Source organism: Arachis ipaensis, chromosome B1 (assembly GCF_059453495.1).
Source record: "Arachis ipaensis isolate K30076 ecotype BB chromosome B1, ASM5945349v1, whole genome shotgun sequence".
NCBI classification, from domain to species: domain Eukaryota; kingdom Viridiplantae; phylum Streptophyta; class Magnoliopsida; order Fabales; family Fabaceae; genus Arachis; species Arachis ipaensis.
The window spans coordinates 89,453,512-89,478,388 of NC_142436.1; the positions used below are offsets into that span (position 1 = coordinate 89,453,512).

The 24,877-nt window shown below is 33.3% G+C and overlaps 1 protein-coding gene across 2 annotated transcripts; it reads left to right on the plus strand.

The window, feature by feature from the left end:
• Positions 1-710: 710 nt before the first annotated feature.
• Positions 711-7,527, plus strand: LOC107631295 (GPI transamidase subunit PIG-U). 2 transcript variants are annotated; one of them, XM_016334707.3, is made up of 14 exons: positions 711-1,073; positions 1,564-1,746; positions 1,829-1,937; positions 2,024-2,056; positions 2,525-2,649; positions 3,358-3,492; positions 3,762-3,838; positions 3,950-4,215; positions 5,129-5,185; positions 5,275-5,443; positions 6,191-6,248; positions 6,319-6,404; positions 6,493-6,549; positions 7,139-7,527. In XM_016334707.3, the coding sequence occupies exons 2-14, from the start codon at positions 1,602-1,604 to the stop codon at positions 7,232-7,234; spliced, it is 1,413 nt and encodes a 470-aa protein (XP_016190193.1). In that variant the 5' UTR covers positions 711-1,073; positions 1,564-1,601; the 3' UTR covers positions 7,235-7,527. The 2 variants fall into 2 exon arrangements, with proteins under 2 accessions (XP_016190193.1, XP_016190185.1); XM_016334699.3 differs by lacking the exon at positions 711-1,073 and adding an exon at positions 1,188-1,332.
• Positions 7,528-24,877: the final 17,350 nt, after the last annotated feature.

Consider the following 24,877-nt stretch of genomic DNA (forward strand, 5'->3'; position numbering starts at 1 on the left):
GCGATAAGAGTGTTGAAAAAAAAATGTGGTTTTAAATCATATAAATCCATTTTTTTTTGGTAATTTTTATTTAAAGTGATTTTGAATAATATAATCTAAATAACAGTCAAACATAAATCACATTAACACTAACTTACTTTTCATCAAAATCAAGTTTAAAAATTTAATATGATATAAACTCTCTGCAAACTTTAATACAAACATACACTAATTCGTTGCAGCTTTATTTAAGCATTTGCTGCTAGTCAATGAGTTATTATATACACAATTTACGATACTTATTTAAGTGAATTAGTGAACCACTAAACCAACTCAAATTGTTTTTTGTTTTTTGACATATGAGTTGGTTTAGCTTTTGTGAGGTAAGGATTCGAGGCGAGGGTTGCTGTTTGGGTTTCTATTGTTCTTTTTTTTTTTTTTGGTCTTTACAAGGTTCCCGTTTCCGATTGTTTTTTCTTGTTATGGGTTTTTATTTCTGTTTTTTTTTTCTTTGTCTTGGGGTTTTATTTCTGTTAAAGGGTGGTTTAGGAGTTGTGGCCTTTGGACTCGGCTGTTTTAGCGGATCCTGACCAAACAATAAGATTAAAAGATCCATGAACTAAAAAGCTGTAAGAAGTAAAAAAATCAACCAAAGGCTTATTCTTTTTCGGCCATGGTCCAGGACCGACCCGGACCATACCATATGGAGAGACCCGACCCTCATTGCATTTGGCCCGAAATGCATCTGCTTAGCCTCGTTGAATCAGCGCCGTGCAGCCCTATTCCCCAACGTTCTCCTCTTTCTGTCGTCTTCTCCAGCGGCGCTTCCACCAGAGGTTTCAGTTTCCGTTTCCGATCTCCTTTGATTCATTGCATCTTCATCTTCTTCAAGTCGGGTTCCTGCAAGTTCTGAACCATAATCTGAACGCCGCTAGCCTCTCCGGGGTTTCCATAAGCCCTCTTCCTTTTATTCTCTTCTTCTTCTTCTTCATCGATTTGCCGAGGCATCGTGTCTCAGTCTCGGTTCATTCGAGCCTGAATTATCGGTTCTGTTGCTGTTGTCTTACTCTCAGACTCGTCCCACTCCTCTCACTGTGAGTGATTTCTTTATTATTTTATAAGTTTAGGTGAAAACTGGTGCCGTTTTCCTAATCTGTGATGTGTCAAAGTTTTGTTTTATTTTTATGAAGAAGATTATGTTAGGTACAAGGTCTTAAAAAAATGGCTCGTTCTGATCTGAAATTATGAGCTTGTTTTTGGTTTGTAGATTTGCTAGCATTACCGGAAGCTATTAGTTTCTGTTTGCTCCAGTGTCTACTTATTGTTTGAATAAATAGCTAATATTTATCTAAGGTACTGAAAATTTTTTATAACCATTTGCAAATTATGTTTTAAGTTCCTTATCATAGTGGCAAATGTAGTGTACATTATGTTGAAAAAAAAGGGATCAATAGGATATTGGTATTCGAGAGGAGATAGCTAAATTTGGAGATGTATATATAATTTTTTTGTTTTAGTGGGAAAAAAAAGGGGGATTGCCCTAGCAGTGAGTGAATTTTGAGCTGAAGAAGCTTATATTTGCAGTGCATCAAAATCAAGGAAGATTAAAAGAGAGGGAAAAGATGACAAAGAAGAAGAAGGTACAATGGTTCTGGATGTGGGTGATTGGCTCTGTCACATTGAGGCTGATTCTGGTGTACTTCCCTAGAAACCTCAACCTCTCTTCTCGCCCCGAAGTCTCCACCCCTCTAACCAGTCTTCGCCGCCGTACACTCTCTTTTTCCACATTCTATGTTCCTTGTTTATTCCAAAATCTGTAATTTTCTGAGCTCAACTTTTGTTTCCACAGTTGCTGAGGGTTATTGGCTGAAGCGATCATCGATGTCGCCATATGCTGGATCCATGTACCATGGTTCTCCTTTGTTGTTGACCTTCCTCGGTCCTCTAACAGTTACAAGGTATATCTATTGTATCGGACCAGCTTTATTTATTCTTTGTTGCTTGGATTGAATTGAGTAATGACCTTGAAGATATTGTTTTGCAGAATTGAAGGGCAACCTGATCAACTTCTCTGCAGGTAACTTCCTTTGCCTTTTACTTGTATTTGGTTTTTAATCAGTTGTTTGTTTATGTCCTAATCCTCATTAATTGTGGTTGCTCAGTTTTTCTTTATGGGTCAAACATCTTTTCCACCTTGTTGGTGTTTACCTCGAGTGAATCTAGATACAAATGTCCTCTCTTTATACAATAAAACTGTGATTTTGGCATTTTGCTACTACCAGAGAAAGGCCATTGCTCTAAAATTGGTTCTGACTTTTTTAAATAGAAAAGAAGACATGCTTATAGTTTGTGCATCTTTAGGATTGAATTATAGTTACATTTGATCATCATATTTCTTGATGCTTTTAAATCTAAAATAACATGTTTCTCCATCCTTCTTCTTCTTTTGTATCTTGCATATTGAGTTCTTCATCCGCATTATTCACTTTATGTATGTTGCACACATAGTTAAGCAGTGAATTATCCAGCTCATTTCTGGATACAGTTTGGTTTTTGTGATTGCAGATGTGATCAGTGCAACTCTCATCCGTGCTGCCGGTAGAAGTCTTCAGGCAGCATACAGTTCTAGTTTAAAAGTTATTGGCCTTCATCAGTTATCGGAAACTTCAGGTTGTTATTGTGTGTGCTGTATATGTTATCCTCCTGGTCAAATTTAAGATGTTAATTTTATGTAGATGTTAATTTTAGTAATCTACTATTATTATATCTTTATTGAAAATCTAGAAGTTATATCCATCGAAATTGCTAGAGTTAAATTTTGATATATAAGTTCACTGCTAACGGATGTTAATGACGTGTTTATTATAGTTATTTCAGTTGGTTATATGTGTGAAATGTAACCTGATAATTACATCAATGGCTGTTTCCCCGGCTTGAACCCGTGACCTTGAGGTCACATAGAGAAAACTCAACCGTTATTCCAAGGCTCCCCTTCTGCATTTGTTCTTGTTTAAAATGGGAAAAAAAAAGGTAGTAATAGAGGTGGTTTGAACATAAGGTTTTTGAATATATCCATTGAATGACAGGAGTATTCCCTAGTTTTATCAAAGTATTGTGTGTTTCTGTTAACAAATGGATGCTGAAGATTTTGTGGTTTGGTGACCTGTAAAAAAAATAAAAAAGAAAAAACACTAAATTTGTGCATACCACTCATTCTCAAAAGTGTTTCATTAGGAAACATCACTTAACAATTATCGTTATGCATTAAGTTCTGATCATATCGTATATTTAAAGGTTCTCTTGTTGAGCAGTGGATCATTTTGAAAATTATTGTAAATTCTTGATCATCCCTATTGATAGTGTATTCACTTTTTACAGAGGTTCTTCCTTCAGGAGATTTTGCCGCTCTTGTATATTTATGGAATCCTTTCACGATAATTGCATGTGTTGGTCTATCCACATCTGCAATTGAGAACTTAGTTGTTGTGTTATCACTTTATGGAGCTTGTAAACGTAAGCAGCTATAGCTAACAACCTCTAGTTTTTAATTTATGGAGCATGCTTGCATGGACAAAATATATTGGTAATGATTGCCTATGGGATCATCTAAATGCTATTGAATTTATTTTGGAAATGTTGCTAGAATTCACAAGAAATTACATCATTAGGGGATTATGAATGATTAAAACAGGATCAATCAAATACCATTATCATGTTATATTAACTGGATAATGATCTTCCTTTTAACATTTTGTCAAATGTTGATACTGTTTTGACAATAGGATTAGCTTCACTGGCAGCTTTTGGATGGGTTTTGGCTACACACTTGTCTTTGTACCCATCAATCCTTATTATTCCAGTATGCTCTTACTTGAACTCATTGAATTGCATCTGCAACATACTATGAAATCTTTGTAATCTTTTACAATTACTAATTATCTATAAATACATTTATAATCTTATTTACCAGGTGATATTGTTGTTGGGGTATGGTCCTGATGCTCCTCCTAGAAAGTTATTCCAACAGAGGATAAAACTTGAGGTTGGCAATTCCTCCTCAATTGGTAGCAATAATTTAAAAGAAGAGTTGAAGGATCAAAGTAGCGTGCTAAAGGTCTTTGCATGGAGGCTAGTTGTTCATTTTTTTATCTGGATACTGCTGTGGTCATCCTATGTCTTAGTCTTATGTGGCATATATCTCCAAAAGCATGGTGGTCTACAGGAGTTGTACAGAAGGTTTTGTCTAAATATTTCACAATTTTTATACCAAAACATAGCGGCATATTTGTTTGTATAGTGTCTAATTACGAATCCAAATTAGTTTATACCTTCAATTTTATTCAGACTTTTATTATTTACACCATTGGTTATCATTGCTTATGGAGCAGTCGTTTGAAGAATTAGTGAAGATTCCATTCGTTATCATTTCAATATAGTTATAGACCTTTAAAACCACTCCAAAGCAATTGCATAAGTACTGAGTTCTTGTCAGTTTATATAAATGTGATGACCTAGAAGTTCCAAAAAAAAAATCTTCTGCCGTTTTGCCTCTTAAAAGTTGAAAATCTTGAAGTCTTTATTATTGTTATTTGTTCATGTAATGCTTGAAACTACCAATATTGTAAAGTAAAACAATAATTTGTAATTTGGGTCATTAAATCACTCGTTTCCTGGTTCCAGCATTTGCATAGCTTTTTTGCATGTCAATGCAGTATGCATGATTTTCAACTAACAACAACAAACAAACAACAAAGCCTTGTCCCACTAGGTGGGGTCGGCTACATGAATCAAACGACACCATTGAGCTCTGTCATGTCTCATGTCTATAGAGAGACCGTTTACATGTAGAAGTAAATTGTGATACCTGGTATTTAAGGTCAGTGTTTAAGAAGTAAATTGTGATTTTGGATGAATTTTGTCCAGTGACAATTTTTTTCGGTTCTTGGAGGTGGTAGACTTTACTATATTATGCATAGTTGAAGAACGTTGATTTGATTATAAGAGTTCTGCTGTTGTTTTTCTGTTATCTCTTATTCGTGTCTATACGTGACACAAGACTTGTTACTTAGTTAGAAGGACTTGTTTACAATTTTGTATCTTAATTTTTAGTTTCATCATTGTTAATGGGTCTTTCTACTTGTTTACGCAGAACCTACGGTTTCATCCTTACCATACCAGACCTGTCTCCAAATATTGGAGTTTTGTGGTATGTTTTATAGGAGAGGAAGTAATCTTGAATGTTTGAATGTTGCATACCTACCATGAACTCTGGCACTTACATAGTTTTTAATGCAGGTACTTTTTTGCCGAAGTTTTCGACTTCTTCAGAAGTTTCTTCTTGATGGTATTTCATGGGAATATTCTGTTGATGATAATGCCATTAGCCTTACGGCTTAATCACCGGCCATGCTTTCTTGCTTTTGTATATATTGTGATTTCTTCCTTGTTGAAGTCTTATCCTTCAGTAAGTTCTAATTTTTCCTTTAGTTTCAATTCTGACCAAGTTTTTATTTGTCTTTCCTTTATATTCAATTCTTACTGGATCAAAAACTAGTGCAAAGAATTTAGGCATGTAATATATCTATGTATATGAAGGCTAGCCTTCATTTGGTGTTATGAAAAGAATTTCCTATTTAGAAGGAAAGAAATGCTATTGTCTTAATCCTTGATAGAGTAAAATTTGTATTGTCTCAAATTAAAAATGCTCAATAAGAGCTATACACTTGCATCTGCACAACGCATTTAGAAGAGGGAACCTAAAAGTTAGTTGGAAAAATGTTGACCGCAAATTTTAAAGATCTAGCACAGGAATTTCGATAGCCTTATTTATATTGACTATAGAAGATAATATATAATAGTTTCATTGATCAATCCAATCTAACTACTATATTTTCTAACATAATTCTATGACATCTACAAGCAATTCTGATAGGGAGTCAATCAAACCATAAAAAAGCTATACAACATTTGAATTGCTAAAACATGTTTAGAAGAAAAGGGAAGAAAGGGGGGTGGGGGGCTACCATTTAGTTTGAACATGCAGTTTTTTAGAATATTAGTAATTGCTGAAATTAGTAACTCTACTATTCAGTATTGGAAAAATAAATAAATAAAGAGGCTCATCAGTGTTTTTCCATTATATGTTCATTGGATGTGAACTTGTTTTCCTTTGTAATTTAATTGATCTACTTAAGTTCCCTTCTTTTTCTAGGTTGGTGATTCAGCTCTATACTTGGGTTTACTTGGGTTATTTTCTTATGAACTCAAAGGTTACTTCTCTTTCCGACTCTCCTTTTATATCATAGTTTCTTCTGCAATAACCAACACCTTCATTTTCAGACATACGATTTTCTTTCTTGCTGTTTGCTGGTTATGTTGGGGTTTCACTTCTCAGCCCTGTGATGCACAACTTATGGATATGGAGGGTATGGATTTTTGGTTTAATGTACATTTTCAAATAGGTAAATCATCTTGTTATCTTCAGTTAATCACCTTTGTAATTGGAATTTGCAGGGTACTGGGAATGCAAACTTTTACTATGCAACTGCAATTGCTTATGCCCTCTTCCAGGTGCATTATCTCTACTCATCGAGTTTATCTTCCCCCACCCCTCTCTCAAAAAAAAAAAAAAAAGCACTGCTCCTTGATATTCACTTGTGCAAATTTAAGGCTTCAAATTTTCCTTATTCCTTTTTTTCTTCCTCTTTGCGCCCAGATGTGTGTCAAATAACATGTGGAATAGTCTAACAATAGCCATTAAACTATAATCAAGGCCCTTGCCAAACTATATATTCCATACACTAAACTTAATATAGTGATACTGATCAGTATTGCTTTTTACTGGTTAATCATATTTAATTTGAGACGATATCAAGTCACTGTCAAGATAGATCAGATTAAATTGCATATTCTTGTGTAGTTGTTTCTTATTTAATTGAAGGGGAGCCTTGAAACCACTGTTGAGTTGTCTCCGTGTGACTTTAAGGTCATGGGTTTAAGCCATAGATCGGCCACTCATAAAAGTATTAAATTAGGCCACTTAGATACACCCTTTAAGTGTGGCCCTTTGCCAAATGATTCAGTATTGACAAATTGTATGAAAACCGATTGATTAGGAACATTATAATCTTGCGGTCATAAATATGGTTGCTATGTGCAGGTTGCTTTGGTGATTGAGTGTGTTAATTGCATGCTTAATCATGATAGAATGGTTACAAAGCTAACTACTACGAAGCTTAAAGATGCCAAATCTTGATAATGAAGCAGTATGATTCTGTGTCCACTAAGCTTCAATGGGATGTCCCTGGTAGACTATTTCCATGGTGCAAGATTGTGCTCTGTTCTTCAGCTCTTGTCAAACTATGTATTTGCATGGATGCAAGCGTTTGTAACCTTAGTTAGAATTTGAACCAAAGGCATTTTGGAATTAATGATAGGATATATTACAAGGATATAAAGAAGAATCACCGTGTCTTTTTGGAGTGCTGAGAAGTGAGAACTGAGAACCGTTTTTCTTTGGTGTGAAAAAAGAAATTGATTTACCATAAAGTTTTGATGGCCTTTCTATTGAATAGTAAGATTTAGCCCATACGTATTTCCTTTGATGGCTTTTTTATGGCATTTCTTCGTCCCAACGGATTAATTAATACTATATGTATGATGTATCATCACTAATTTAATCCAATGACATATATTTGAATTGTGCACTAAGCTTATCTATGATGCACCATAGTTGAACTATAGGTTTTAATAACTTTGCTTGGTGCATAATAGAATTATTCTTGTTTTATTTTCATGTTAGCATTAACGTATAATCGCATCACCTAACAGCACTTTATTGGAATGTAATACAGTGGCAATAAGTGGCATCAAACTACTCGAGCATATCTCCCAATATTGTTCTTGAGTACAACTAGGAATGACTAATGAGGACTGAGTTAAACATAAAGTTAAAATATCACTTGTGTATGGTGAAATGAAACGAATGTGATATGTCTAATCCCCAGGCAGGAAAGGGAAATCTTAAGAGTTGTCACTAATGCACAGAATATATAGTCTGATTTGGGAGGGAGTGATGTTTGAGTTTGAACATCACTTCTGAAAAAGAAAAAAAAATACTAAAAAATTAGTATATTTGGAAAGACACTGCATATCTATACCAACTTGGTGTTTGGTTATTTACCATGCATAGCTAGAAGCCTAGAAGTAGAATGTAGCCGAAATTATATTGTTGGTTTGTTTAGGGTTAGCATGGGCTAAAGCAGAAAATATGGGGATTAACAGTTAACAATGTTGAAACCTGAAAAAGATCGACACCCGTGAAGATCAACACTACCTTGTTACCGTACTTTCTAGGTTTTTCTTTTCTTTTTTTTACCCTTTTTTCCCCAGTGTTTTTGCCTTTGCCATCTGCCAATCTCACATGACAATAAAATCAAGCAAAACTATAAAATTATTTAGTATAATTTGTACGGTTTTTCTAAAAGAATTGTGGTTTGAGAAGAGATGGACCCACTGGAAAGTTTTCCTTTTGCCCCAATTTCGTGATGCAGGAATATGATGAAAGTGAAGGGAAGAGGATTGAGTAGAAAGTACGTAAAGACTAAAGAGCAAAGATACGTTGGGAGATCCCTCGATTCAGATGGCAGGAAGCAGAGATTGAGGAGAGAGGTAAAGGTTAAACTGTTAAAGCAGTGATAGATTGAAGATTGAACAGTAACACACACCGACCTACCATTTGTCACATTCATTTTGTGACTCACGTGATCTATAGCTTTAGGATTTTTTTTTTTTTTATAAAAAAATATTAAAAACATTAAAATTTATTGTTTTTATCGTTATCAATATTTAAATATTATGAGATAAAATATATTATTAAATTATTAGATTAAAAAAATTAAATTAAAAAAATTAAGTTAATAATTAAATAATAATAAAAAAATAAATTCTGATTATTTTTTTATATTTTTTATATTATAATAAAAAAAATCATTATTTTCAAAATAAAATATTATTTACTAAGAGAATTTTTTTTCTTTGACATTAGATGCATGAGTAAGCAAACTATAGCTCGTCAGGTGATTAGGTAAATTGTTTCCCAAACATATAGTTTGCCCAGTAATTAGGTGAACGATCTGTTATGTAGTCTAATTTAATATAATTTTGTATAATTTAAATTATATTAGTATATCTTTATTTTTTCAAAAAAAAATATTATTTACTAAAATATTTTTTTTTCTTTGACATTAGATGAATGAGTAAGCAAACTATAGTTCGCCAGGTGATTAGGTAAATTGTTTTTGAAATATGTAGTTTGTCCAGTAACTAGGTGAACGATCTGCTTTGTAGTCTAATTTAATATAATTTTGTATAATTTAAATTATATTAGTATATTTTTATTTTTCCACTCAATCTAATTTTATTTAAATATTTTAAAATTTTAAAATTATAATTTATAATTAATGATTTAATTTAATTTGATAATAGACATATTTGTATTATTATTCTCGTAAGATTAATTATGTTTATTTAATTTTAAAAAAATTAAATGTTTGAAACTATTAATTTTAAATTAAAAATAAATATACTAGTATTATTTTGAAATTAATAATTTTAAATAAATATATTTGTATTATTTTAAAATTTTTTAGTTTAAATAGATGTTCTGGTATTATTTTAAATAAACAAATTAACAAACTCGTATTTTTAAATTAAATTTTTTAATTTAAAAACAATACGAGAGCATTAATTTTTTAATTTAAAATTAATTGTTTCAAATATTTATTTTTTTTAAAATCAAATAAATATATTTAATCATATGAGAACAATAATATGAATATATTTATTTTTTAAATTAAATTAAATTATTAATTTTAAAATTTTAAATTATGTGAATAAAATTAGATTAATTCAAAAATAAAAATATATCAATACCATCTAAAACTATCAAATTATATTAAATTGGGCTCATAATACACAGTTCGTCTAATGACAAACTGCATGGTTGAGAAGCAAGTTTGCCTAATTACTTGGCTAACTAGCACAATTCACTTACTCATTAGACGAATACATGCAATGTCAAAAAAAATTATATCTTGATAAATAATGCTCTTTTATTTTTATTTTTTTTAAATAATAATTTTTTATTTATAATAGAAAAAAATCCTATAGCCATGTATCTATGTTAATAATCATCCACCAATCAACTATTTATATATAATACAAATTAATTATATATTTATACTAATAATTATATTTTTATAAATGATACAATCAATTCAATTTTATATTTATAAATCAAATAAACATATAAAAACTACCATGGTGAATACTTTTAAGAGAAATGTTAGGAAATTAGTATTTTTTTATTAATATTATTAGCCAATATTTTGGTCAAATACTTTACTTTTATATTATTTGAGTTTAGAATTTAGTATTTAAATTTAGAGTTTAAGGTTTCGAGTTTAACTAGCACTATATCTTTTAAATATTACATATAAAACTATGTTTTTAGGCCAAATGTTAGTTCAAAATGATAAATTTTATTAATCATACATCATTGTTTTATTTTTAAAGTTGATTAAAAAATTGATAATATTACTATAAAAATGATTAATTATTTTATTAAAAAATTTCAATTATTCTATTGTAAAGAATTTGAATTTTGATGGTTATTGATTTTAATAAAAAATTATATAAAATAATATATGTAAATATATTATATGCCATAATTAATTTAGTAACTAAGTTTTAACATGCAAATCAATTTTATGAACAAATATAAAAAATTACTACTAACTTCAAAAAAAATTTTCAAGGCAAAGAGTAGTGGGATGCAGCGGTACAGGGATCGTTCTCCGCTAAAATTTTAATTTTATTTGTGAGTATTAATATTTTTGTACATTTTGTTTTTTAAATTATTTTTATTATAATTAAATATTATTCTAAATTGTTAGATGCCTAAATTTTAATCTCAAAATATCTAATTTTGTCAATTGAGAATAATAAATGTGCTCATAATAAATTTTGATATATAATAGCAGCTATTATTTTATGTAATTAATTTAAAAGATTTATATTTAGTAAGACTTTAATTTCTTTATAACAAATAATGTAATGTACATAATCAGTATATTTTGAAATTTTTAATTGTAAAATATTTATTTATTTTTATGTATTATATTTTATTTGCTCATTAAGCAACCAAAATATTGACAACTGGTTACTTCAAAATAAAACATTTAATAGTCTATAGTACTTTAATATTTAAATTTGTTATCTTTAATAGGTTTTACTAAAAATTTAATAATAGTATACTAATTAATTTATTAATAAATTACTCTTTTATAAATTAATCTATTAATTAATACATTAATTATTAAAACAGTATAATATTTTTTTTACAGTTAGACTATTAATATTTTAATATTTTATAAATTAAAATTAACTAACAAATGGTGGCTCCTAAAAATTTTGTTTAACTCCATCCTACGAATCATCCAAACACAGGAGCTTTCTTCCCATTTACCCGTATTACCTGCTTCCCATTTAGCCGTATTACCTACTTCTACAACCTAACCACTGTCTGCTGGTTTTGTTTATAGCCTCAGCTCGCAGGAATATTCGCACGATGACTAACATTTTCTGTATAGACTGTATGCATCCGCGCACATTTTTCTACAAAAAAGTGTTAGTGTTAACATGTAAATAAATTTAAAAAAAAAAAAAAGAGTCAAGCTTTAACCAATTTCGCATGAAAGTGATATAGTGAAAATTCAAGTGTGAATTTGGGGATAAAAAAATTTGATATGGAATTTTTTTTGTGTGTTATTTTTAAAGATGAGAATATATAGCGTTGAACTTTAGGATGGTGAGATCATCTTCTCGTAGTAAACGAGATACATTTTTTTTTTTTAAAACTAATTGAAACGCAACTTGTTTAGAGTGAGAAGAATTTTTTAGATATTTTAAAAATTTTAAAATTGAATCTCACCAGTAACAAGAAGGAGTTTTGCTTTTTCTTTAATTTAAAAAATTATATCGTCGTCGACGCGACGGTGGTGATACTGATAGTGCGTCGGCCAGCTGAGCGGCAATCGTGCAATGCAAACAAAAGTTGAAAAGCACGACGGCGAAAATAATCTGTAAATTTGAATCACTAACAATAACAACATAACAATGATAAGTGGATTGTGTTGTAACATTTTATTTTTTTAAAATTAAGATTAAAACTTGAACTTACAATTTTTAAGTGAGTATAACAAAATTATATTATTTAAGTTATATTTGTTAGCAATCGTGTTATAACTTATAGGAAATATTTCAAGTGCATCAAGAATACCGAGTACCAGTTGTTTTAATCGTTGATTTTAATTAATATATATTATATATATTTTTTATAATTTAGATCCACAGTTAAAATAATTGGTACACCAGTACTCCTAAATGCACTTAAAATATTACCTAACTTATAACACTTGATGATAAATTAACACGTAAATAAATAATATTATAATATATAGTATTATCAAATTTTATTTAATTTACATGTGATGTGATGTATGTGACATTGATTGTTTACATTAACATATCACGTTAATACAATATTAACAATAATTTTTTGATAAACTAGAATAAAAATTTAAATTTTAAATCAACATAATTAAAAATTTAATAGTCAATTTAAAATTCAAAATTAATATTAAGAATCAATTTAAATATTAACTTTAGATTAAATTTATTTTAATAGTGGATTATATATAATAAGATAAATATATATTAAGAATTCATTCTCAATATTTTTTTATACTTTGAAAATTTATTCGCAATTTAATGTATTTGGACTTAAATTATAGAGATACGGAATGTCAATAAAGTGAATAAATGAAAGAAACGGTTATTATTAAAAGTAAAAATTATGTTTTTGGTATAATAAAAATTTGATTGGTGTACTGTTTGAGAACTATCATTTATTTTATTGTTCTATTAAATGATAGAGAAGTGTGTAATAATATTTTGTAACTAAAGTTAATATTTTAATATAAATTTTTAAATAATTAATTTTACAAAATAAAAAATATTTTGAATGCATTTATATGTTTTTTTATTTAAAAGAAAAAGACTACTCTGCTATTTTTTTAAATTTTTAAATTGATTTTGGTTTTTTATTTTTTAAATTATATTTTTTAAAATAATATTTCACACTAAAATTCAAAAACAAAATTAATTTAAATTTTTAAAAATAACAAATGTAGTCTTTTGTTTTTAAATAAAAAATATAAATAAATATAAAATGCTTTTTATTTTGTAAGATTAATTATTGTACAATAAAATTTTATAATATTAAAAAATGTATATTAAATTATTAATTTTAACTACAAAACATAAAAAAAATTTTATCAAAGGTATGTATCTTTTATTCATTCAATAAGTAAAATGATTGGTCAAATATGGATAACAAATAAAGATAAATAAAGAAAGGTTCCACCCAAAACTAAAAGCTAGCTAATTAGATACATTTACTAAGAAAGAAAGTTAGAGAAAAAAATTTCTTGCACAAACACAACGATAGACTTCTTCCACCACTAAGTCCGAGGAGAGCTTTTAACTTCAAAGACTAGTGAGTTATGTGATTTCCACAAAGTCCAAGTTAGGTAAGCCATCAATTTCAATTTCTCATTCGCATTACTACCTTAATAAACCTTAATTTTAGGTTTATCTTGTATTGAATTTAAAAAATTTTATTAACTTATCTCACATTTATTCAATGAATAGCATAGTTTTGTGAATTTATCTTAAATTGTGTTTAAGATTAAAAACATCCTTTTTAAACTCTTAAATTGCTAAATTTAATTTACTTTAATTCCATTCGATACCTTGATATGTTTGTTAAGAGATTTCAGGCTTAGAAGGCAAAGATTGGATTGAAGAAATAAAGAAAAAGCAGACAAAGTGGAGAATTCATAAAGAAATAATGATTTGATGGAATTCATGGCCATACTTACGCATGCCTCACGCGTACGCGTGAGTGGAGATTCGTCAGGCCACGCATACGCGTGACATGGTGCGTACGCGTGACACTCGATATGTGACTCACTTAAAGAAAACGTGGCTGGCGATTTCTGAGCTCATTCAAACCCAAATCCAACTCATTTTTGAAGTATTTGAGGCAAAATTCAAGAAGGAATAAGGGGGGAGCAATTAGTGTAGTTTAGGAATTCTCTCTAGAATTAGGATAGATTTAGGTTAATTTCCTCTTAGATTTAAGTTTTAATTCTTATTTTGATCTAATTTCTTTTACTTTTTCTTGTTCTATTACTTTAATTTTCTTGGTTCTTTTTGTTAATTTCTCACTTGTGCCATTTTTTTTAGTTTATGAACACTATTGTTAATTTCAATTTTCTTTAATGTAATTTGATGTTTTATATTCTCTTAGTGCTTGTTTGAGTTATTATTGTTATTTTCTTGCATTTGGTAGCTTTAGATTTTGTTATTCATGCAATTTATTATGCTTTTATTTTTATGCACACCAAGTGTTTGATAAAATGCTTGGCTTAGTTTCAGAGTCGATTTTTGAGGATTCTTGGCTTGAAAAGAGAAGTTTGGTAGTCTTGAGTTATTAATACCCAACTTATGTTGGTGATCTAGAGTTGTTAGTTAATCTTGTTTCTATTGATGGTACTTATGGATTGGGATTAACTAGGTTTACTTGATCTTCTTCCGATATTGAAGATAACATAATAGGCTTAACTCTTGGTAATTATGGTGTTATGATTAATGACTAGGATAGAAAACCTTGATTCTCAATCCTTGCCATGAATGCCTCTTTAGTATTTGTTATCTTAGTTGTTTGATTTACTTTCTTGTCATTTAGATTATTGTCTTCTTCTCCGGAAACCACCCCATGAATCTCATAACCAATAACATGCATACCTCGCTGCAATTCTTTTGAAAGACGACCCGAGATTTAAATACTCTCAGTTTTTATTGGTTTACATTGTGACAAACAAAATTAAACTTTAGTGCGGGTCAATTGTTGGTTTGGAACTATACTTGCAACGAAGCGACTCTTTTATTGAGAAGAAATTTCGAACCGACGATTCTCCCGACATCAAGCTTTTGGCGCCATTGCTGGGGAATTGCAATGTGTGCTTGTTATTGGTTATTGTTTATATGTGAATATTGTGAATAGTTTGCTTTTTATTTGTTTGTTAGTTTTGGTTTAGGAGTTTGTCTTCCTTGTTCTTATTAGCTTTTGTTTTTACTTTCTCTTTTCACTATGAATTCTCACCCTATTGGCTATGAGTTTGGTTCAAACTATGTTGTAGAAAATGAAAGTTCCAATGAGGGTCTACATCAAGGATTCGGAAATCAAAGGTGGGAGGAGCCTCAATCATATAGACAATCTTCTTGGTAACAACCTCCTCCGGTTCCTTATGATTACACTGCGACTCCTAATGCATACCAATCCAATGGATGTGGTGGACCTCCTTGTGGTTGTCAAGCACAACCACGATATGCATATGAACCTCCTCCTCAATATAGTCCTCATTAACCTTACTCACAAGCCCTTACCACCATTCACCTCCATATGATCCTAATCCATATCCACCATATCAACAACAATATGAGCCATACTTAGAACTACCACCATTCTAACACCAGTATTCTCAAGAACCACCAATACCATATACACCACCTCAATGTACTCACCAATATGAACCACCTTCCAATTATGAACCCTTTCTCCCAAACAATGAACCCTCTTTCTCACCATCGCCTTTATTGAATGAAGTTCTCCAGCCCTTCATGCAAGAACAAAGAGATCTTTACTCTCTTTTCCAAAAGTAAGAAGAGGAGCAAAAGGGACTAGAAACCATGGTGGTTACCATGACTGAAGCTGTTAACCGCATAGCCTCCCATATATGCTCATGCAATTAAGACACTCCCATTGATGAATGTAAAGGATCAACCAAAGAGCGTAGTGAGGAGAAGAACTTGGAGCTTCTACGTGAAGAAGAGGAGTTGAAGCAAGAATCACAACAAAAGGAAGAAGTTGAGATAATTGAGCCGGAAGAAGCGTTAAAAAATTAGGAGAGGTTGATCAAGAATTGGATTCAATCATTGATGAGTTTTTGTCCACACTAACTAATCACCTGGATGATTTTGTCGAACCTTCTTCCGTTGAGCTTAAAAGTGATGTTAAGGAGGAGTGCGCAACCTCCAAAGCATATGGTGAATGATGAAGAATTGGAAGAAGTTGAGCAAGCAACAAATTCTCCTCTTGATGATGATTCCACACCAACGCATGATCCTTTTGAGATTGAGGAGTTTTCTTCCATTAAAATTGAGGTCGATGTTGAGATAGGTTCTACATTACCTTCGAGTTGTGACATGAAGGATGGAGAAGAGTTAGAAGAGGTTGATAAGAAAGTGATTGAATATGAATAACCTTGTCAAGAAGTGGAAATGGAAGATGCTTGTCAAGAGGTGGAGGTAATCAAAGAAGAACACAAGAGAGTGGAACTTGCAAGACCATTGGAAACATCCCTTCCTAAGTCACCATCATCCATTACATCATTCAAGTGGGTAAAATTCATATCTATAAGCTTTCTTATTATGCTTGAATATGGTTTGCTTGAAACGGATGATCAACTTAGAGCTCATTGTGGAGTGGAAAGCAAGAAAGAGTTGGTTAGTGATTGACAACACAATTCAAGGTTCATTATGGTTGAGTCATCAAAGTTTAAGTGCAAGGGTTAGTGTGGTACTCAATTGAGAGGATCTAGGAGAGTTTGGTACTTAAATGAGGATTCACAAGTCTTGTCACCCGGATTGAACTATGATAATCAATAAGAAGACGGGTGCAAAAATAAGGTTTGGGACCCCAAAATTCACTTCAATAATCAACAACTTTGGGGTCTTGTCACTTGTTTAAATTTGCTTGGAAGCTTTGTGCGCATAATTTGGGATCCTGGTGGACATTGGATATGCAAACATTGGTGGGATTCAAAGAAGAATACAAGCATAAGCCGTCATAGCAAGGGCATCCTCAAATGTCCAACTTTAGAACATTAAATAAAAGTGCTAGGTGGGAGACATCTCATCATGGTAAACTCTTTCCATTTTATCTTTTGTATATATTGGCAAATAAGTTGAATTTTCATTTTTAGTTAGGTTTATTTAGTTTTAAGTTGTAGTTTAGCTTGTTTGATAATGTTGGTATTGCTTTGGTAGCTTGTTAGGTGCTTAAGAAGGTTTTTTAAAAAAAAAAGAGCACCAGTCACGTGTACGCTTGACCCATGCATACGCTTGACACCAAAAAATTTGGCCATGCGTCAACAGTGCGTAGACTGTGCCACTGCATGGCCTGGACAGAAAGTTGTGCCAGAACCATGCGGGTACTGTGCAATGAGCACGACTACCAGTCACGTGTACGCATCACCCACGCGTACACGTCACCCACGCATACGTGTCGCCTCCCATTTTTCCCATGTCATGCGTACGCATGTCCCACGCGTACGCGTGACCCCCTGCTTCACACACTCTTATTTTTTTCTCTTCTCTCCATTTCTTTTCTTCTTATCTCTTCTCTTCGTTACTTTCTATCCTTCAACCATCATCTACCACAACTGTAAACCTCGAGTAATTAGTAAATAATTAATCAATAAATTAATTATTATTTAAAAAATTATAAAATTGAATTTTATAGTTTCATGAAGTAGAAATAATTAAAATATAAATTTTAACACTAATTTTAGAGATTTTAGCCCAAAATCGGACCAACGGATAGAACCGGTCGAACCAGGCCCGAACCGAGCCCAAGGCCCACTTATATATACTCGAACCCAACCCTTCTTCCCCATTATCCTTGTTGGAAACATGCAGAAGAGAGAAATGACGTCGAAAAACCGTAACCCTCCCTTCTGATTTTCAGTCCATAACTTTCAATCCGAAGTTCCAATTGACGAGCCGTCAGTGGCCATGTATTTGTCTCAGAATTCTCTACAAAATCCACGGATCAATTTGGGTCAAATTATCTCATGGGTAGTATTGGGCTTTGTCTATTTCATCCATGGGTAAGGTAAGAAACTGTTAAACCCTTGTGAATCATTAAATCAGTGAACTCTATGATGATTATAGTGATATTGTGTGAAATAGATTGTGTTATGGTTGACTTGGAGTTCAATTGGGCACTTTGGAACGAAATCCGGGTAATTAGGCTTGAGGAATTAACATTTGGAGGCTTGGAGCTTGTGAAAGGAGAGGTTTTTGAGGTGTTTCGAGCTTAGGGAGGAATCAGCCAAGGTATGTGGTAGCACGAATACCCACACCTTCGTACTTTTGTACTAGCAAGTGCGTTGGGTCGTCCAAATAATACCTGAGCGAGTCAGGGTTGATCCTACAAGGATTGTGGTTTGAAGCAAGCTATAGTTCTCTGCATTGGCATTTGAACGCCCAGGGGCTGCTCCCTGGTTGTCGTTCAACACCAACAACACTGCCCATGAGGGGCGTTGAATGCCCAGCAGGGATACCCCGGCTGGCGTTCAACTTTAACACTCCAACTAGAGTATTCTGTTTTTACTGCTATGAAATTCTATCTCTGTTCTGACTGCTGCATATGATCATGACTCAAGATGAAATAAGATAATAATAATTAGCTAAGGTTGAGTTACCTCCCAACAAGTGCTTCTTTAACGTCATTAGCTTGACGGTTAGCTCCTTACGGAGGTGAGTATGGGCTTAGATTTTTACCCTTTACAGTGAACTTTCTTTCTGTGCTCTCATGAATGAGCTCCACATGCTCTAGAGATAGGATACGACTCACTGTATGTGGTAAGACTAGTTTCTTAGTGAAAACAACTCTCATGCCAGGTGAGAGGCCTTCAATTGGGACTTTCTTGTCCCTCCAGCCTTTAGGTACTTTCTTTTTAGTACCTTTGTGCTTAGAGCTTGTTGATGATTGCCCAACACCAAACTTAGAATTGATGTCTGGGGGCTCTATAAAGCTCTGCACAAAAAGAGAGGGTTGGAACACTAGGTGTTGCACAGTTATCTCTTTCTTCTCAGAGGGAGAATTGGGATTGGACATCTTGAATAAGATATAGTCCTCTCCTAGTTGGAAAACCATATCTCCCTTAGCTACATCAATGATAGCATTGGCTGTGGCTAGGAAAGGTCTTCCAAGGATGACAGAGTCATTCTCATCCTCTCCAATGTCCAAGACTATGAAGTTTGCAGAGATGTAGTGGCCTTCAACTTTTACTAAGACATCCTCTACTAAGCCATATGGCTTCTTCATTGTCTTGTCTGCTATCTCTAATGAGATGTTTACAGCTTGTACCTCAAGGATTCCCAGCTTTTCTATTACAGAGAGTGGCATGAGGTTGATGCTTGACCCTAGGTCACACAGAGCCTTTTCAAAGGTCATGGTGCCTATGGTGTAAGGAATCAGAAAGCGCCTAGGATCTGGAAGCTTCTGAGGTAGCCTCTACTAAACCAAAGCATGGAGTTCTTTGGTAAGCAGCGAAGGTTCTTCCTCCAATGGCCTTGTACAGAATAACTTGGCATTCAGCTTCATAAGAGCTCCTAGGTACCGAGCAACTTGCTCTTCCCTAGTGTCTTCATCCTCATTAGAGGATGAGTAGTCATCAGAACTCATGTACTGCAGAAGTGCATGCAAAGGAACCTCAATGGTCTTTATGGTTTACTTTGGTTCTGGGCTAGAGATTTCTTGAGTGGGACTTAAGCACTTAAAGGGTGTGCTTTCACTGGCGTTCAACGCCATCTCTGATAGCTCTTTGGGTGTTGAACGTCCTTGCTGTCCACCCTTACTGGCGTTAAACGCCAATCCCTCTAGTATCTTAGGCGTTGAACACCCAGCAGAGATATCTTTGGTGGTGTTCAACGCCAGCTTCCCTGGGTGTGTGGGCGTTGAACACCCAGTGAGGGATTTGAAGAGAGAACCTTTGCGTGGTCTAGAATTCAGAATAAATTCCCGTTGCAAGTATAGCTTCTAAACCAACAAAATTCCTTTCTTACAAATGTTTTGGTTGTCACAAGTAACAAACCCCTAAATAAATTGATAACCGAGTATTTAAACCTCGGGTCGTCTTCTCAAGGAACTGCAGGGAAGTATGTTATTATTATTGGTTATGAAGATTGTAAATTGGGGTTTTTAAGATGAGGAACAAGTAATTTAAATTGCAATTGAAATAAGTAAAAGACTGTAAAGTAAATAAATAACTGTAAGATAAACTTTTGGCAAGGTATGAGAAATTGGAAGTCCTATCCTAGTTACCCTTATCAATGATGATGAAAATTGAATCTTAATTCCACTCAGTTAACCTTTGCTAGAGCAAGGGAAGGTCAAGTGACTAATTAGTTTGATCCTCAAATCCTAGTTAATCCCTAAGGAAAGATTGGGATTATTGAAGTTCAATTCAATTAGCAAAGATAACGATTATCGATCACGTTGAGTTTGATAACTCCTGAGTTACTGATTTCTTAACCAAGACCAAAAGGGGAAAAATAAATCTACTGGAATAAAAATATCTTCAGATTGGAAGCAACAGTAATATAAATAAAAGAAAGTAATAATAAAGTGAAATACCTCAAATAACATTAATTCAAAAGAATAATCTGTAACATAGAAGAATTCATAAACTAAATCGAGAAGATAAATAAAAAGGAATATTGAACCTGATAAAAAGAGATAATCCTGAAAGCAAAAGAAATCCTAATTCTAAATCCTAAAAGAGAGAGGAGAGAATATCTCCCTCAAAATAACATCTAATTCATGAATACTAACTAATTGGAGACTCTCCTCTGAATGGATGCATTCCCCCACTTTATAGCCTCTAATCTGTGTGTTCTGGGCTGAAAACTGGGTCAAAAACAGCCCAGAAATCACCGCCTGCAATTTCTGTTACGTTCAGGCCGCGGAAAAGTGATGCGGAGGCGTCGTCCACGCGTCCGCGCAGATTGAAGTTCGCAGATGCGACGCGGGCGCGTCATTCATGCGTTCGCATCGCCTAACTTTGGGGCAGCTATGGCAAATTATATATCAAATCGAAGCCCCGACGTTAGCTTTCCAACGCAACTGGAACCGCGTCGTTTGGATCTCTGTAGCTAAAGTTATAGCCGTTTGAGTGAGAAGAGGTCAGGCTGGACAGTTTAGCGATTTCTCCAACTTCTTGTATTCCTTCCACTTTTGCATGCTTCCTTTCCATCCTCTGAGCCATTCCTGCCCTGTAATCTCTGAAATCACTTAACACACATATCAAGGCATCTAATGGTAATAAGAGAGGATTAAACATAGGGAACTTAAGGCCAAAGAAGCATGTTTTCAATCAAAGGACATAATTAGGAAGGCAAATGTAAAATCATGCAAATAGTATGAATAAGTGGGTAAAGAGTTGATAAAAACCACTCAATTGAGTACAAGATAAACCATGAAATAGTGGTTTATCAACCTCTCCACACTTAAACATTAGCATGTCCTCATGCTAAGCTCAAGAGAAGCTATAAAGGGTGGAGAGCAATGATAGAATGTATGAAATGCAACCTATCTATATGATGCAACTAAATGCAGAATGATTCTACCTACTTAGTTAAAAGTGAATAATTTCTCCAAGACAAATATGAATCAAATTCCACTAATTCAAATTTATACAATGAAAGATAAGTAAACTTGTAAGAAGATAGCTCATGAAAGCAGGAAACATAGAATCAAGCATTGAACCCTCACTGGTAGTGTATATCACTCTAATCTCTCAAGTGTCTAGGGTTAATCACTCTATTCTTCTCTAATCATGCCTTCTAAACCTTGTTATTCATCTAACCAATCAACAAATATTTAGCATACTAATGCAAACATCATGAGATTTTTTCACGGTTGTAATGGGGCTGAGGTAAAGGTAAGGGTACATGTATGGCCAAGTGAGCTATAATATGAATCTTTGACTAACCTAAGCTCTCACCTAATATACATATACTCTATATACTGTTAAATTCATGTCTAACTACCCATAATTCCCACTTTTGTATGATTCCCATACTCATGTACCGAAATTTTGATATTTCTTTACTTATATCACATGTGCATTGATCTTTTTATTAACTTAGCATTGAGGTAATTTTGTCCCCTTATTTATTTACTTATTTATTGAATATTTTTGGATTTTTCTCTCTTTTTTTTCCTTTTCTTTTTTTTTTCCGTAGAGAAATAAACATAACTTATCAATGCACATGTATTTTCCATTATTTTTCTATTTTGGTTTTTGGTAGGTTTCCAAATTTTCAATATTTAAATAAATTAGAAACATGATACATTCCCTTATTAACCCATGTTCCCACAATTTCCCCACACTTAGTTGATGCACAATCTCTATCTTAAGCTAACCAAAGATTCAATTGGGGTTTTTAATTTATTTTTCTGCTTAAGGCTAGTGATGTGATAAAATATAGAATAAATGGGGTTTTCAAGGCTCAAAGTGGCTGACAAGGGTGATTTTAAGGGTAGGCTTATTTGGGATAAGTGAGTTAAAACAATTAATGGCCTCAATCATATGTAAGCATGTAAATACACTAAATAATTGACATATAGAATGGAACAAAGCAAAGATTGCAATCATAGTGAGAAAAACACACAAGAATAAAAATTTATGGTTAAATAATGTAACCATATAAATAAGCTCAAAATCTCACAGGTTGTGTGTTCTTTGGCTCAAAAACCATGTTCCAAATACAACTTCAAACAAGTTTTAACATAAAAATTTATCAATTTAAATTAGTGACTATTTTTCAAAAATAGGGTCTTTAGAAGAAACTTATTACTTTAAACAAGTAGTAACTAAATACATAAAATCAAACAAATGTGCAAATGCAATAACTAATTTAACAAAGAAAATTAAATATTGGTGCTAAAATATGAAGTAACTAACCCATGGAAGTCAGTATCGACCTCCCCACACTTAAAGATTGCACCGTCCTCGGTGCATGCTAAGATGTGCAGGTGGACGGGCTATTCCAACTGGCGCTTTTCTCCGAAGATTTTGCAGATGGACTTGTCTGTCTCCCCATGTAAACGTCTTCCGGTTCTCTTCCTGGTAGCCATCCTGAAAGAAAAAGGGAAGAAAGGTAACCCAATAATAAAGATAAGAAAATAAATGAAGTATGGTTGGGTTAATGCCAAATGATAAGGGTCTCATTTACATGGAAGCTTCAACATGTACGTGAGAAAACAATATAAGCACATGGCATACTAGTGGTGCAAAATTTGCAACAAAGGAGAGGAAAATGTGGGTAATGCAAGATAGTATAAGTTCATATCAATGCAAGAGAAGTACAAGTATCATAAAAGATTAGCATTAATTTAAATAATGTTACCTAATCAGAATAAAACAAGTCATGAGCACCAAGATAATACCAGAAAAGATATAACAGTTGAATAAGAACATTTGAACACCAATGGTAAAATAATAAATTTAGAAAAGAAAATAAAAATATGCACAAAATTAAATTGCAATGAATGAAAGTACGCAAATAAATAAAATAAAAGATAAGAAGAATGAGAAGGGAAAGAAATAAAGTAAGAAAGAAAGAAGAAAGAAGAAAAGATAGAAGAAATTAGGATTGGGGAAGAAAAGATAAGATAATTGGCTGATCTGGATAAGCTGTGCGGCGCAAGCGACGCGGACGCGTGACGCGTTTGTGCTACTGGCGCGAGGGCAGCCTCGCGCTCGCACAACTCTCTGTTCAAAATGCATTATTGCCAAATATCAGGGTGACGCGGTCGCGTGGTCGACGCGATCGCGTGAGTGGTCATGATAGGGATGTGACGCGGACGCGTGAGCCATGCGTCCGCGTGGTAAGGCTTGTGCGTTCAGCACCAATTCAGCACCACTCCAGCACAACTTTTGGTCGTGCACCCTTCTTATGTCGATTTTCAGGTCACGCGTCCACGTGGGTGACGCGGACGTGTGGGAGGCATGCTTCCCATGTGACGCGGACGTGTCAGCGACGCGGCCGCGTGGGTTGATTTGTGCCAAAGGCACGCCTCCAGCCACGATCTCGCGTGACTTTCTGTTCACTTTCTTTTCTTCCCAATGCACTGGCGACGCGGACGCATCAGCGACGCTGCCGCGTCGCGTGCGTGTGTTTTTTTTATGCATGTATGCAATTATGCAGTATGCAATGCGAATGAATATTATTCAGGTTCAATTGAAAATAAAACAATATAAAAATAAACAAAACGAAATAAGATGGAAACAGGAACGATCATACCATGGTGAGTTGTCTCCCACCTAGCACTTTTGGTTAAAGTCCTTAAGTTGGACATTAGACGAGCTTCCTGTTATGGCGGCTTATGTTTAAATTCATCCAGAAGTCTCCACCAATGCTTGGAATGCCAATAGCCTCCGGGGTCCCAAACTAGGCATGTAAAGCTTCTGAGCAACTTCAAACATATTCTCAGGCTCCCGGGGTGACGAATGTCGGAATAGATTCCAGGATTTCAAACCTTGCTTTTAAATCCGCCTTCGTCTTGATCTATGTTTTTTCATCTGGGCGGTTTAGAAAGTAGATTTTTACCAAGATGACCAAACGTTTTCCGAGATCCATTCAATTGATCAAGATGCCAATCCGTGCACTTCGAGTTGAAGCGTGGAACCTTACTGAACCTTGTGCACCAGCTTTGAGTACGAGCCATTTCCCTCTTACTCTTAAAGCCGCAGAGAGCTCTAAGCTGGCCATCTGTTTCAAGCAAACCATATTCAAGTAGAAAAATAAAGCTAAAGGTTAAGGATTGTACCCACTTGAAGCTTGTATTGGGTGGTAATGGCCTTGGGATAGGTGTTTCCAGTGGTTCTGTAAGCTCTACTCCCTTGTGATCTTCCGT

Excerpts from the sequence above, each read along its gene's own strand:
- LOC107631295 (XM_016334707.3), top strand. The coding sequence starts at position 1,602 with ATGACAAAGAAGAAGAAGGTACAATGGTTCTGGATGTGGGTGATTGGC. Across the intron at positions 1,938-2,023 it reads GGTCCTCTAACAGTTACAAG|AATTGAAGGGCAACCTGATC; the intron begins GTATATCTATTG and ends ATTGTTTTGCAG. Across the intron at positions 6,405-6,492 it reads ACAACTTATGGATATGGAGG|GGTACTGGGAATGCAAACTT; the intron begins GTATGGATTTTT and ends TGGAATTTGCAG.